We start from the raw sequence: 16442 nt of genomic DNA on the forward strand, positions 1-16442 counted from the left end.
CCATGAGTTCACAGACTGGAAAACTAATTATGTGTGACTAATGTATGTTTTTCCACTTTAGTAGCTGAGTAATTGATGATATGCGTTTCATGCTCGCTGTGTTCAGAAGGCAGTTAGAAAGGCAAACCTTTTTTATCCAGGTGAGCGCACCCATGCCTGAGCTTTGCCAAGCTGAGTCTGTAGCTTCCCCTTGGGATCCAGTGTTGCCGTGAGAACTTGAAGACCCAAGGGTCCTTGCTCTACCAAGATGACAGGAAACATCCCAGCCTCTTGTCTGCTTTGTTGGCAGGTGGCTCTATGGTGCTTTCGGGCATCAGCTGTTTCTTCCTTTGGTTTGGCACTAGCGAATCCATGATGATAGGTATGCTGTGTCTGTACAACGGATTGACCATCTCGGCCTGGAACTCTCTCGATGTGGTCACTGTGGAACTGTACCCCACAGACCGGAGGTATGTTGAAAATGGGCCTCTAGGTAGAGGCACTCTGAGCCCCACAGGGCCACTGACAAGTCATAGAAGATAAAACGAAAATCTAAAACATACCCGGTTTATGAAGTTGTAAGTTCCACCTGTATTTCTTAAAGGGAAAATGTAGGGGAATATAGTTGCTAGCAGGAGTTAATAGGGCAATGAAACCAGTGAAGGAATATAATTGTGTCCGTGACTTAGTTGGCCAACTAACAGTGTGAGGAAGCTGTAAGGAGGTGACGAGGGGTAGGATCTAATAACCTGATGTGGCCCATAATTTAGCCACTAATCAGCCCTGAGAGGATCCTTTCCTTACTTTTGCAGGTAAGAAGGTCTCTAGAATGTATCTCTTGACCTTCCTGGTCTGTTGAAGGAAAGCCTAATACTTTTTCAGTTACAAAAAAAGAATTGCTATTATAAGAAAATTATGCATCTGGTCCCAAAATGGAGACACAGAGACTTTGCACCCCATATCAGAGAAAGGGCTAGAAGGCGGAGCTTTGGGGTTGAGCTTCAGCAGCTGAACAATTAAAGGAATAGAAGTCCTGTTTTGCAGTTTGACATGAGCGAAGACAAATGGTCTTGCCTTCTTTTATTTAGTGTATCTTTGTCACCGCCCCTGTCTGCTGGGATGGAGCCAGTGTTGTCTGGACCTTGAAATGGAGGAGGGTTTTCTAGGACTAAGGAGAGACATTTGGGGTATCAATTTTCAACAGATCCTGAGTCCCTCCTTTTGTTTACTGTCTCCAATGGGATACTTTCTCTATATGTCAAGACTCTCTAACTTATATTTCTTCTTCATGAACAACTATTTACTGAGCTTACAGGAACCCAGTAGTTACTCCTATCTGAAACTCTTATGTCTGCTTATTAAATATTCTAATTCAAACCCTCAGTAACCTCCTATTGAATACTTAGGATCTGAAAGGAACCATACACCCCCAAGCAGGGCATCTCCTTCATTTGTTCAACAAACAGTAATTCTCTTTTTTGGACAAGCTTCTGAGGTGGATGCCAGGGCCCTTGGGATGAGGGTGTGGCCAAAAACAAGATTAAGACTCTGCAGCTTTCACTGAGCTTTATTTCATCAAGCTCTCATTCTGCAAACAAGGCCCAGATGTAGATTAAATTATACCTTTAAAATAAACCCCTCACTGTTAAAGCAAGGTTATATCATAGCCTGCTACCTTTTTGTTATACATTGTGAGAGTTTGATACTGTTTTAGATGAATCAGATGCTTATCCCTCTGCCATAAGTAATAGAAGAATGACTATTTTCTTATGACAAAAACCTGGCTTAAAAAAACACAAATTAGGCAGGTTGGTCCTATGAGAAACATGGACCTGCTATGTTTCTGTTGTTGGAAAGGTTAAATGTCAGCTCAGATAAACACACAAATTGCTGTTTGTGTTAGCGTAGGTCTTCTGAGAAGCAGTGGACAAGAGGGGATTAAATATGCACAGCTTTTATTAGGAGAAGTCTGTGTGAGAGAAAACGGGAAAGGAAGTGAAGTCTGAGATAGCCGCAATGTAAGCCTGAGCCCTAGAGAAGGAGTGAGGGTGAATGGTTGGATGGAACCATCCCAGACCAGCAGTCTAAGGAAGGTCTGACAAGGCTGCTGCGGGGAAAGAAGGTAGCAACAATGCCAGCCTCAGAGGAGTCCTGCGTGTCCAAGGAACCAGCCTGTTGTAGTATTCCTGCCAGTGCAGTTATTGGAACAGCAAAACGTGGTGATGAATTTCAGAGCACAGCAGCCAGGGCAGTGACTGGGAGATCTGCAAGGTGCATTCTCATGCAGCCACACTGTTGCTGGCTGACATTCTCTAGCACCTAAGGAGATATTATCGGATAATTTGCAGGACATCACTTCCTTCGGTAATTCAGAGATAACTTGTCCTCCAGAGCAGCACTACCAGGCCCAGGTGAATTAGCTAGTACCACCTACTCTTTCAGGATAAAACCTTCTCTTCCATCTCTGCCATGTTGCTCTGGGTCACATTAGGAGGCCTCCACTGATCTCTGGCTCTGCTGTTAGAGCAAAATCCCAATTGTTTTGTGAGAAAATACCCTATAGCCTCTTCTCCCTGTGGAGGCAGAATAGAAGATGCCTTGACAAGAATTCTGATTAGAGGCTGTAAGTTTTCATAATAGAACTTCAGCACCGCCAACTTCTTGTCCATTTTCTAGAATCTGTCGTTAATGATCAGAATAAGATACTGTGATTCCAGGCCCCCAGCTAAAAAGTGGCCTCTTGCTCCATTTAACAGACAACTCCTATCAAGATCCCAGTCAAAATGATTGTATTTGGGATACATAGTTTATGGTGTAGTCTAAGCATTATGAAAGCTATAACACTTGAAAGCCACATGTGTCAACCACGTTACAGATTTTACTTTTAATGCTAAACCTTTGACTTTAAATAGGTATCACATTTGCATTCCCTGTGAAAACACCAATGAGGACAAGACATTGCCCATTACAGTTCATCTTTACCTCTCTAAAGGGTCTACCACACTCCCAGCATGCAGGGAGTTCTAGGACCCCCTCAGAGAAGCTGCTCTGCCTCTTCACTTCATATTGTTAACCTAAAAATAAAGTGTCAAAGTGAGAGGCAATAAGAATTTATTTGAGATCAAAAATAATAACTATTCTGGAAGCACTGATTCAGGTAGAAACTCAAATAGAGGACAAAAGCAAAGAATATTTGTGAGGAAGGGAAGAGGAATAAGGAAGGTGTTTCTATTGGTGCAGATAAACTAACATAGTGATGCTAATTCCAAACAATGTGTTTAATTTCAGTCCAATTGTCATCAGTCCCCTAGTCACAATATCTGCTTTCTTGTTATCTTTGCAAGCTGTTCTTTAGGACACAATGTTGCTTTAGGCCCAGTCCAAAGGTTATTTTGCCCTGTTTTAACATTTCGAAGATTTGAGGCATAAAGCCCGCAGGCAGTTCCTCTGAAATGGCAGCTCTGGCTCCATTTTTAAATGGCTTCATTTATGTAATTTTTTTTTTTTTTTTACTATATGATAAAAATTGGATAATTCTTTACATTTTCTTCTCTATTGTGCAATCAAGAGACAGAGAACCGACGTTTCTGCCAAACCTACATGGTGCAGATATTTGCTTTGCTCCTCCTCATCCTGATTTGCCCTCTTTCATTCTGATTTTATTAATTTTGTGTCTTTTATAAGCTACCCTAAAGAGGCAGGTAAATTCAAAATTAAAATCATATATACTTGTTGAGTAGCACTTTTCTATACCTAAAAAGTGAAATAAAACAACAACTGCAGACATTTTTTAAGGGAAAGCTCTATTGTTTTCCCTTTACTCTCAGCACTTTACTTCTGGACACCAATTGGGTGTCTTTTAAATTTAACTAAATTCTGACACCATCTACCTGGAGATGGCATCAGACCCCACAAGTTAAAGACTCAGTCCCACAGGACTGCCCCCACTTCAGACTCTAATCACCCGTACTTCTGATCAACCGGCTATAAACTGGAGTTCCCCTGACTCCCACCTCAGGTTCAGTAATTTACTAAAATGGTTCACAGAACTCAGGGAAATATTTATGTATGTTTACCTATTTATTTTAAAAAGCTATAGCTCAGAAATAGCCAGATGGAAAAGATACATAGAGCAAGGTATGGGAGAAGGGACTTGGGCGCCCGTGCCCAGTCCAGGTGCACCAACCTCCCAGCACCTCCATATATTCATCACCCTTGAAGTTCATCAAATTGCATTGTTTAAGAGTTTTGATAGAACTTAATCTCCTGCCCCACCCTCTTCCTTCCCAGAGGTCAGTGGGTGCAAGTCGTAAAGGCAGCTTAAAGGTCCAACCTTGGTTTTTCTGGTGACTAGCCCCATCCTGAGGCTACCTAGAAGCCACACCTTAATTCACCTCATTAACATAAACTCTGGTGTGCTCAAAGGGGCTTATGAATGAAAAAAGACACTCTCATCACTTAGGAAATTCCGATGGTTTTAGGAGCTCTGTGCCAAGAACTGCAGACAAAGACCAAATATATTTCCTCTTATTAGGTAGCATTTTTCCACTATGTAAATGCCACTGCCATTCTTGTATTTACTGCATCTTAACATCAAAGATAAGCATAACATAATGATTGCAGATTCTTAAACAGATGACCAGTGACATTTTAGAAAGTTCATGGACAGTGACTGGCACATGATTTGAGGGACACAGAAAAGGTTGCAAAGACCCAAATATCAACGTAAGAAACATCCAAACCTGTAGAGATTTTTATAAGTGTTTATTTGAGCCAAAACTGATGACAATTGCCAGGAAGCAAAATCTCAAATGCTTTGGAGAACAACAGTTTGCAGTTTCTTTTATGCATTTGGAATTAAGGTGGAAACCTAAGGAAGATAAAATGGAGATGGGAGAAAGTGAGGTGGTGATTGGATTACAGAATAGTTAACAAGATTACGTGCCCTCTTGAGGGCGGTCACACTTTAGAAGGAGGTGTCTGAGTAGAGGCATTTCAAAGGTGTGTTAACCTAGATGCACAGAAACAATGGACAGGGCTCGCTTAAGGCAAAGATAAGCCTTTCACTAAAGAAGTTATATTCCTGGAGAGTGACTACCCGCCTTGACCTGCCCAGTTAGGAATCTAAGATCAGATCACCCCATGTGGTTACTTACAGTAGAACACTTTTTTGCCCACATAGCCATGATCTATTTAATCATTGGCCATTGGCAATTAAATTCAATCGCCAGTACCTGGCCCTTCCCCATCTCTGGGGAAAGGACTAAAAGTTCCAACCTTCCTTTCTCCATTATTTCTCCACTCCCAGGCACTGCTATCACCTAAATTTCTTTCAACCATCTTTGGGAATAAGACTGGGAGATGCCAACAGAAGATACATTTCATTTATAGGTTTCAGTTATGGCTTGTTGGAGCCCCCACCCCCTATATTTTAATGGAGGGAAAAATATCAAAATTTCCCTCATCTCCTGGAATTGTCAAAGACCAAAGAATATGTAATGATAGGTTGACCCGGATTTACCCACAGTTTATTGACCTCTCTTTTTCTTTCCCTCTTAGTCAAGGTTTTAAACTTCTTGAAAGTCATAAACGTAGCCCACTGGGTATAATAGGCCATGAACCCCAGCTCATTTTGGTTCTTGCATGTCCTTCTGGATTCAGCCAGTGACTTCTGTTGTCACACTGCGGAGGTGGTGGAACTCCACTGCTCACACTTCCTGTGTCCTGTTGGCCATTTTTACCCCTGCTCCATGGAGCTCAGGGCAGACAGCTCCCACCTTATAAGTGATGAAACCCAGGCTCTCCCTGCTGGCCTCCAACTCGGCACAGGCCCCCTCAGCCCAGCAGGCCCGTCTTATGGACATTTTTCTGGCAGCATCTCCTGCCTTTCTCTGGCCACTGGCATCCTTCTTTCTACCCTCTTACACAAACACAGTTTTAGACATGACCTCAGAAAGGATTTGAAAGTAAAACTCTGATTGTTCCCACCTGCTATTCCCTGCTGGCGCTGAGCAGTTGCTGTTGTCACCCAGCACTGTCAGATGGTCCTCTTCTTTGCTGAGCTAAAATCAAAACATCTGCCCAGAATTAATCAACCTAAGCCTTCTCCTTAGGACTGTTCTTATTTAGAAAGAGAAGTTCCCGTTACTTCCTCAATCCTGAAGGTCTATAAGCCTGGATCTCTTACCTACCAGCCATGTGACCTCAAGGAGACCATTCAGCATAATTGTGCTTCATTTGTTGGAGATCTATAAAGTGAGGAGATTTAAATAAATGGTATCTCTGGCCCTTTCTAGCTGTAGAATTTGCCTCTTTACCATCATCATCTGGGATTCCATAACAGTAACTGTGTTGTATCAAATGTTCGAACAGGCACAAAAACAGTCATTTAGGCTGTTCTTGAGTCCAGGAAAGTTCATATCTCTGCCCTTGGGTACTGAATAAGCTTTTGCATTAACAGGGCCATAGACATTATGATATGCTAACAGCAGAGCCCCCAGACTTGGGGCTGGTTTGACTTTTTAAAAGTCAGAATATGCTGTTAAGTGACAGGGTGATGGATCAGTGGACTCTAGCATCTGGAGTCTAGGCCAAGGCTACCATTTCACTGGTTTGAGGTTTCTGGGCATGGAGGATGTTTGTCTGTCCATTGCGCCAAAGGCAGAACATTCTTTCCAATCAACTTCATGTCTTAATTTTTTTCTAGTAACATAGTCATTTATTATCATTATCAAGTATTATGCACTGTACAGAATTGTATGTGCTATATTTTTCCCATCCCACTCCCCCTCCCCTTGGTCAACCATCAGGTTATTCTCTCTATATCTATGAGTTTGTTTCTGTTTTGGTTTCTTGAATCATTTATTTTGTTTTTTAAGATTCTATACATCAGTAAGGTTATACAGTATCTATCTTTCTCTAACTTATTTCACTTAGCATAATATCCTGTAAGTCCATCTATGTTGTTACAAATGGCAAGATTTCATTCTTTTTTATCACTGAATAATCCAGTGTGTGTGTGTGTGTGTGTGTGTGTGTGTGTGTGTGTGTGTCTGTGCGTGCACGTGCACGTGGACGTGCGCCACAGCTTCTTCATTCATTTATTGATGGACATCTAGATTGCTTCCATATCTTGGCTATTACTAGTAATGCTATAATGAACATAGAGGAGCATTTATCTTTTTGAATTAGTATTTTTGTTTTCTTCAGATAAATACCTAAAAGTGGGATTGATGGATCATGTGGCAGCTCTATTTTTAATTTTCTGAGGAACCTCCATACTGTTTTCTGCAATGGCTGTACCAACTTACATTCCCATCAACAGTGCATGAACGTTCTCTTTTCTCCAAATCCTTGCCAGCACTAATTTACTGTTTTATTGATGATAACCTTTCTGACAGGTGTGAGGTGATTTCGAGTTGCATTTCTCTGATGATTAGTCATGTTGAACATTTTTTCACGTCTGTTAGCCATTTGTATGTCCTCTTGGAAGAAATGTCTATTCAGTTCCTCTGCCAATTTTTAAATTAGATGTTTTTTTGTTGTTAAATTGTATGAGTTCTTTATATATTTTGGATGTTAATCCCTTATTGGATGTATCATTTGTGAATATTTTCTCCCATTCAGTAGGTGCAAGTGCATGTCTTGAACACCATTTACATCACCAATGAAAACTCATCTCTGTCTTCATTAACAAATCTTCTCATGCAGATTTCTAAAATGATATTTAAAGCCCTAAATAACCATCTGGTCTGTGGATTCCTGATTAATGTGTCTTAAATTCTATGGGTGTAGAGACAGCCTCTCTTTATACTAAAGTACTTTAAAGCAAATGACCTCCCAGCCCATATGATAACAGGCTTTTAGATGTATGTTTATTTGTTTGCTATCTGTTACCCAATAGAATGAGAGCTCCTTGAGGACAGGACTATGTTTTCCTTATTTACTACCATAACTCCAAGTGAATGAATGAATTGAATGAATGAATGAATGAACGAAACATGGTTTTAAAAATTCACCTGGTTACAGGCGATAGCTTTCCTCCCTGTCTGAGTCCCCTCACTCTCCAAGGTGAGCTAATTGGGCCAATCGTAAGCGAAGGAGGGATACTCTTCAGTTCCCTCTCTGCTGCCTTTTTTTTTTTAATTGAGGAATAATTGAAATATGGTATTACATTAGTTTCAGATAGGTAACCTAATGATTCGATATTTGTATGTAAATAGTTGTAGCTTTTTTTTTCTTGCGACGAGAACTTTTAAGATCTAGTCTCTTAGCAACTTTCAAATATACAATACAGCATTATTAACTATAGCCACCATTCTGTACATTACATCCCCAGGGCTTACTTATTTTATAACTGGAAGTTTGTACCTTTTGACCCTCTTTACCCGTTTCACCCATTCTCAACCCCCACCTCTGGCAACCATCAATCTGTTCTCTGTATCTATGAGCTCAGTTTTGAGTTGTCTTTTTTTTTTTATTTTAGATTCCACATAGAAAGAGGTCATACAGTATTTGTCTTTCTCTGCCTGACCTATTTCACTTATCTGTTGTCCTTCTTTGTCCTCATCCACTTTCGCCACCCACAGCCTGATCTTTCAGCTGTTAGCCCCCTTCCCCATATACCACTCCCTAGGAGAGACCCTCTTCCTCCTCTTCTCTGCCTTCTCCATCAACAATATATATATTCCACATAGAAAGAGGTCATACGGTATTTGTCTTTCTCTGCCTGACCTATTTCACTTATCTGTTGTCCTTCTTTGTCCTCATCCACTTTCGCCACCCACAGCCTGATCTTTCAGCTGTTAGCCCCCTTCCCCATATACCACTCCCTAGGAGAGACCCTCTTCCTCCTCTTCTCTGCCTTCTCCATCAACAATGTGGAGGAGACCAGAATTCAGGTGCATACACTGCCAGAAAATAGCAGAGTAACTTTAGATTAGTCCTGTCACCTTTCTGGGGCTTAGTCTCCTCCTTTGAAAAATGGGGGGTGAGTCAGGCACTGTGCTGAGTATTTAGAGGATCTCATTTAACCTTATTTAATCCTCACTCCAGCCCTACAAGAGTAGGTAGTTTTATTCCATTTTCAGGTGAGGAAAATGAAGCACAAAGAAGGGAAGTAACTTCCCCTGAATCGCATAACCTCAAACCCACCTGTGTGACCCTGTGATGCCACTCCCAGTACAGACATATCTACCCACTCCCAGTAGGTCTGGGGAGGAGGTCTGGGAATCTGTTTCTGAGACACTCACCTGGTAATTGAGATATACAACCATATTCATGAACCTTGGCCTTAGATAAACTCCTAGTTGCCTCCTAATGTTCACATTCGTTCTGTCATTCTTACCTTGGCCCAGACCCTCACTTCCTAGCTAGCTTTACCAGATAAATGATAAGACACAAAGGCTTCCAATATTACCTATTCATGAACATTTGCATTTCATCAGGAATAAGAATCAGGAAGACTTTTCATGGTGGTGGGATGGGAGGGAGACGATGGGTGACTTTAGGCCCAGAGTTTCCTCCCAGCTCACAGTTCGTAGGTAAGTCCTTCACCACTTATGTGAGAGTGAGGAGACCTCCACTGGCAGTGATGTAAGATGCCATCTCCCCCAGTTAAGGAGGACACGTGCAGACCTCACACATACCACATAGCCACTACTTACTTGGATGAGACAAACTTTTACTTTGACGATCAGAAAGCAATTCAGTCTTTTCTGACTTAAGAATGGAAAGTTAGATTTTTTTCTCTGAAACAGCAAGATGACAGCCTGACAGCAATAAACAAACACGGCCCTACTAATGCCCATTAAAACATCCATTACAGAAATCTACTCCCAACCTGTTTTAAAGATATCAGGAAATTCCTTAGTTCATTTCATGAGTGTCACAAGCATCCCTGTGCCAGTCCTGAAAGAGGCTGCAATGAGTAGATGCAAAGAATATAAGGCCCCACACCAAAAAATGGGGCCTGGGCCAAACTAAGGCTAACTCCAGACCTACTATTGGTTCAAGTTAACCCTTAGGAGGGGAGCAAGAGTGAGGGGGTCACCTGGCAGGACCGGCCTCCATGGCTACCCCAACTCCAACCTACGGCAACTGAATAAGAGTTGGAAGAGAAGGAAAGGTTCAGGTTAGGTGAGAAGCTGGTCGTCTCTGGTGCACATGAGCTGTGAAACCAGGATGCACAAGAGAGGTTAAGAGAGGAGGAGCAGAGAAGGAGAAGAAAGAGGCTAGAGAGGCCTTTGCATTGGACTCCTCTCCTGTGGCAACAGCACCACATCGTAAACATCTTCCCTGGCTGATGTTCTCTCACAAACAAATCCAAACAAAGGAGCTCTTCTATGTGGAGGGATTCACTGCAACATTGTTTATGTTCCCCCAAATTTGGAAAGCTCCTAATTATCCAATGGCACGATTACAGAAATAATGGTTATATGCTAAATCACTTCATTTTAAACAAAACATAAATGACATGGTACAGTTACATTACTGATTGCAAAAAGCAGAAAGTAAAATTCTATAAATTCTGTGATTTGAAAAAACATGGATATGATTGGAAGCACACTAAAAGGAATTCAGAAATGAAAACCATTTGTTAGAGGGGTGAACTGGATGCTTTGCTTTCGTAATGTCCTGTAGTATGTAACAGTGAATCCAAATCGATTCAAAAATTCAGATGTCTCTGGGAGACTGCAGGGTTCTCAGCCCTGGATATACCTTAAAATCACACAGGCTTCCAAAACTATCAATGCCTGGGCCCCCAGAAGAGCAGTAAAGTCAGAATTTCTGGCAGTATGGCCCTGGACATTAATATTGCCATATCTCTGTATTTTAAAAGTTTCACAGATGATACTATGCATTCAGGTGTGAGCACTGATGAGTAAGGCTATGGTTATACATGCCATGTACCCTAGTTCAAACAGACTGTTGTCTTCACCCCAAGTTGAGAACAGCTACATGAGGAAGTGGGAGACTTGTTTGGGGACTGGAGAAAGGCAGACCATTTGGTACTTGAGAAGCCGTTGCAGGGGGTGTCTAAGGCAAACCTGAGAGGGGTACCACAGAGGTAAGTTAAGAAGATATGAGAGTATTCTGAGAGATAGAGAATACCTCTACCCACATTGCATCCTTCACCTGGCAAGCTCCTCCTAGTCCTCTAAAACCAGTTCTCTTCTCATCCGTCCCCTCTGAGAAGCCATCCACAACTCCCCAACCCCAGCCTGAGATCACTTCCCATTCTCTGCGCCTCATAATACCCCACGAGTATCTTTATCACCGCACTTAGCATTTTGTGTCATCATGATCTCTTTGCACCTGTCTTAGTGTAAATGAGCATTTCATTTTGTTCATTTTGGGGTTCCTCATGCCTAGTACAGTACTTGGCAGATAATAGATGCTTAATGAATGATTGTTAAATGAGTAAATGCATAGAAGAATGTGTAAATTTGTAGTATATTAAGGACAGATTTGATTATTAGACAAATATTCAAGGGGCTTCTAGTGTTCTTAGCATTGTAATCCTTTAACTTAGATAGATCCAGTGTTGAAATAGCTTTTTTAGCTTAACCAGGGACCTACCCATCATCTGTAATATTGCTTCTGTGAGAAAAACGAAATTCATTCTGTTTCAAATAGCCAATTTGCAGATGAATCCTTAAATCACGATGTATTCCTAATTTAAGGACTGCCTGTACTTTCCAAAATGCCCAATGCTGAGAAACTTCTACCAGTGATTGGACTGAATTTTCCAGGAAAATTTCCTTTCTAAAAGTTTAGACTGGACAAAGAGTACAATGCTCACATTGTACTCATTAACAGGTAAATTCCATGAGTTCAGTCTAGATCTACACCATTTCAGTCCTTTTCAAGATATAATATTTAATATTGCTTTCTAATAACAATGTCATCGGTAGATGGGGCAGGCATTTCAGCCAATGTTTCTAGTAGCCTCAGAAAATCCTAGTTTATCCTGCCCTGAAGTCAGAAAAGACAAAATAATAAAGAGGCTGGGTTGGAAGCCAAAACCGCCCTCACTCTATCCAGAATGAAGCCGGCAGTTTCCTTTCCCTGGCCACCAATTAGTACATATAATTATATAAATTACATAAATTAACCAGAACTCACTAAATTGTGAAGGCTCTGGAGAAGGAGCCTCAATCCAGCTGCAGCGAGGGGACGCTCAGCAGGCACATCTCACATCAGCTGAGCCTAAGCCAGCTGCCTGCACCAGCACCCAGTTCTCTAAACAGAGGGAGTTAATGGTGCAGGGAGAAGGGCCGCCTTCGTGGAGTGGAATGGGGACGAGGACTGCTACAGTCACAGGGTACTGTTCGGGAAAAGAATTTCCATTTAAAAGATTTAAATAAATAGGTTGAGCAAGAATTGAAAACAAAGGGTTCTGGCCAGAAAGGTGGGGGAACAAGGGATGGAGCTTACAGAGAGATGAGAGATCATTTCATTCTTTCTCTTCGGTGCCTGTTGGGTAAAGGAAGGCATGGAATATATCTTTGGTCTGATCAAGAATGCAGTAGCTTGTCCTGCTGCTAAGTGGGGGCCCTGCAAGCTCTGAGCTCCCCATCCTCAAAGGCCTTTAGGAGTACAAGGTGACTTGTGCTTTGCGTGTCTGCAGAAGTTAATGTCCCTCCTTTAAGTAAGAACGAGGGAAGAAATAAGCTAAAAGCTTCTTTACTCCCCAAGGGAGAGTCACTTTGAGAATAACTTTTCTAAGACAGATGTGCCGCCAATGCATAGAAAATTACACCCTCCAGCTACATGTATTTGAAGAAATAATTTACTTATCCAAGAAAAGGACAGTCATATTTTCTCGAATGCCAACATTAATTTAAGGAGGCTATATGCTTTGCATCCATACCAGATTTTCATCTGAAGAACTGCCTCTGCTTGGTAAATGAAAAAGGAAATTCTTAGGAAATAAGTGTTTGATCATCTTTCCTAAAGATTCAGATACCAGATGCTCCCGATGCATCGCTTAGTGCTGAGCAATCTCAGGAAGTTGTCCTTTCCTCTGTTACAGTTTAAGTAATATAAGGAGATAGCCGCCTATATTTTCTACCCTATTCGGAAGTTTATAGCTTGGGAAAATACATTTATTTTAACAAATGTAAATTCTGCATTGGTCATTCTGCAATCTCAGCATGGAGAGACTTCATACAGAAGAATGTTTTTCACTCTTATCAGCAACATATACACTAACCATTTTTTTCCAGAACAAGTTTATCCTACTAGATACATTTGGTAATTTATGAAACAAAAGTGTAGTTTAAAAAAAGTGAAAGAAGCCAGTCTGAAAATGCTACATACTGTATGATTCCAATTATATGACATTTTGGAAAAGGCAGAACTGTGGAGACAGTAAAAAAGATCAGTGGTTGTCAGAGGCTGGGGGAGAAAGGGAAGGATGAATAGGGGGAACACTGGGGATTTTTAGAGCAGTGAAATTATTATTCTGTAGGATACTATAATGGTGAATACATGCCATTATACATTTGTCAAAGCCCATAGCATACATAATATAAAATGAGAACCCTAATGTAAACAATGAACTTTAGTTAGTAATATATTAATATACGCTCATCGATTGCAACTAATGTACCACACTAAGACGTTACTAATGGGGGATACTGGGGGGGGAGGGAGAGAGGGTGTATGGAAACTCTTTACTTTTCACTCAATTTTTTTTGTAAACCTAAAACTAGTCAAAAAAGTCAATTAATTTTTTTTTTTTTAAATAGTGCCTGGCACATACCACTATTGAAATATTTATTAAATACAGACATACAATTTCCCTAATGGGAAGTCAAATGTCTCAGTTAATGGGAGCAAAAAAATCTATTAATTTTTTAAAATTTCAGCCTCATGGCATCTCTGTGGAGGTAGGGGAACCAGTAGGTAATGATGTCATTCTACAGATATCTCTTTTGGTACCCAACCTATCGCCTCAAGCAATTTCATTTGAAAATAGTTATCAGTATATTAAATCTCCTTATCTTTCTGGTAGTTCTTGCTATTAGTAGTCTCTTTCTTTAAAAACAAGTCAGAAAGAAGAAGAATACAAAATTAGCTCACCCTCTTCTCAAGAAGTTCCTGTTTCTCTCAATTAGAAATTCGGTCACACCCCTTCCTTACTCTACTTTCTATATGTCTTGGCCAAAAAGAAAGTCAGTGCTTTGCTGTCCCCCTTTTTTTTTTACTTTCTAATCAGTAAAATCACTGGCTCTCCACTAAGTCACAGGCTCAGTTTCTGCAGCACAAGAGGAAGGCTGATCTCTTTCCTACGGTGTGGGAAGGGGGATGGTTGGATAACAACCTCAAAAAATACACACATGTATTAGAAGATGTCACTAGGAACACCACAAGTAGTGATGAGTAGTTGTTATGATTGGCCAAAGGAAAACCTAGACTTACAAATTTACAAATCAAAGAAAGAAAGATGTGTAGTAAATGCTGCATTTTGCAGCATATAAAATGCGTTTTCCTCTGGAGGGAAAATATGTATCCAACAATTATCCTGCATTCAACGTGCCTTTAATACAAGTGTGGACCCTGTGACAGACCAAAAAACGAAACTGTCGTAAAGGCAGAGGAAATTCACATTATCTCATGATATCAGTGACAGCAATACTGTCATGAGCAAAATTAAGTTTTTTGCCTAGATGACTTGAATAAAATCACATTCAACACACGTAAAGATAGCAAAGTTTTTCTTTTCCAAAGAATGTTTTAGGGAATGAGATGTATCTTATTGATATACCACCTGCACATCTTAAATGCCAGCAGAGTAAGCAAGATCTCTAAACCTACAATCTGATTCCCCTCTGTAATATTTTCTTGGGCTCGTTTTCCTACCTGGAACTTTGATGAGGTTGTAAGAAATGTGTGAATAGGCCACCCAGCTCAGTATTCAATTTCTGTCCGTTATGGAAAACATTTGGGAAGAGATCATGATAGTTAACTTTTATGGTACTGGAAAGAAGGGGATACAATCTAGTTAATCCTGATTTTCCCTGAAAACAGGCTTTAGTTATTTAAAACCTTACATGTTAATTAAGCTAAGAAAATATATGTAAAAAAACAAAACAAAACAAAACAAAAAACCTAAACTAAAGAAATACATTGTCATACGTTTTCATTCAACCCTGGAAGAGAGAAGAGACTTTTTACTCCCTGAAATTTCCTCTCGATAAATTGGAACTTGTGGGCAGAATTAAGAATCAGTAGAGGTGGAGAGAAAGTTAAGAGGGCTGAAAAAGCAATACCAACAGCTAGGGTTCTCTACCTCCAGATGTGCTCACAAGCGTTTAGTCGCTTGTTCTAATGATACACAAAACAATCTACTTGGAGATCACTGGATATTACCAGATAGACATTTGCATCTGAAGCTGGAAACTTGGAAGTCACTTTCTCTTTTTTTTTTTGCAGGGCAACAGGCTTCGGCTTCTTGAACGCGCTCTGCAAAGCCGCCGCCGTCCTTGGGAACTTAATATTCGGCTCGCTGGTTGGCATCACCAAAGCAGTTCCCATCCTGCTGGCCTCCACCGTGCTGGTTTGTGGAGGGTTGGTGGGGCTGCGCCTGCCTGACACACAAACCCAGGTCCTGATGTGACGGGAAACAAGCCATCCATCCTTGTTTTTGACTCCTGCCCTATCTGTGTCAACTCTCCTGACCAACTCAAGGTTTCAGATTTTTCAGATATTGAAAGGTGGTCAAATATCAGAACACTGACTCTTTACTATGACTAAAATTTAGATGCATACCATCTTGCCCCTTAAATGTGATTTTGCACAGATTTTATTATTATTTATTGTTATCTTTCCTGACTGTGATGCTACTGCCTCCCAAAAATCAGCGGAAACATTTTTTAAATGTGCTAGTGAGCTGGGCCTCCCGGAGATTCTGCTCACTGGAGGTTTTGGAAGCTAAGAAGAGGGCTGTGCTGCTATAAGAAATAGATCCTGCTCCTAGTTCAGCATTCACAGGAAATATAAGTTGGCATATTATTGCATTTGTGCTGAGGAGAGGGTTTCTTTTTTTTCAAACAGAGCGATATTTCCTGTTTACTTAGAAAAGGACACCCAGCAATTCTAGATGTTACAACAGGGCCTTTCAAAGAAAACCATGTGGTACCAAACAGAGCTGGGTGGGGCTCTTTCAGGCATGACAATTAAGGTGACTCTGCTGACAAGGAAAATAAAGGCTCTGCACTTAGCAGCAAAGATCTGAGTGAGCTGTATAAGCAAGATTCTGGCAGAAAGCCCAATTAAACTTCTGAAATATATGAGGGAAAAGGGCTATAATAATGTCTGTGATATGGCATGTGGTTCAGAATGTTAGAAATCAGAGGTTAGAGACAGATCTTGGGCTTCCATTTTCCCCTCCCTACCCCCACCCTCTCATCCCCCCACTCCCACCCCCACCTGCCATTGATTTTGCCAGAAAGCAG

General features: G+C 40.9%; 1 protein-coding gene across 2 annotated transcripts in view; it reads left to right on the forward strand.

Annotated features, from left to right (window-relative positions):
* SV2C (synaptic vesicle glycoprotein 2C) overlaps nt 1-15645 on the forward strand; it is a 123392-nt gene extending 107747 nt beyond the window's left edge. Inside the window, exons 11-12 of one of the 2 annotated variants that reach the window (XM_006913154.1) lie at nt 290-449; nt 15421-15645. In XM_006913154.1, coding sequence (XP_006913216.1) covers nt 290-449; nt 15421-15604 — 344 coding nt within the window. In that variant the 3' untranslated portion in view covers nt 15605-15645. The remainder of the gene's footprint in view (nt 1-289; nt 450-15420) is intronic. The other variant, XM_025047834.1, reaches the window with a different exon arrangement.
* The last annotated feature ends 797 nt before the right edge of the window (nt 15646-16442 follow it).

Source organism: Pteropus alecto, unplaced genomic scaffold (assembly GCF_000325575.1).
Source record: "Pteropus alecto unplaced genomic scaffold, ASM32557v1 scaffold20, whole genome shotgun sequence".
Lineage (NCBI taxonomy): Eukaryota > Metazoa > Chordata > Mammalia > Chiroptera > Pteropodidae > Pteropus > Pteropus alecto.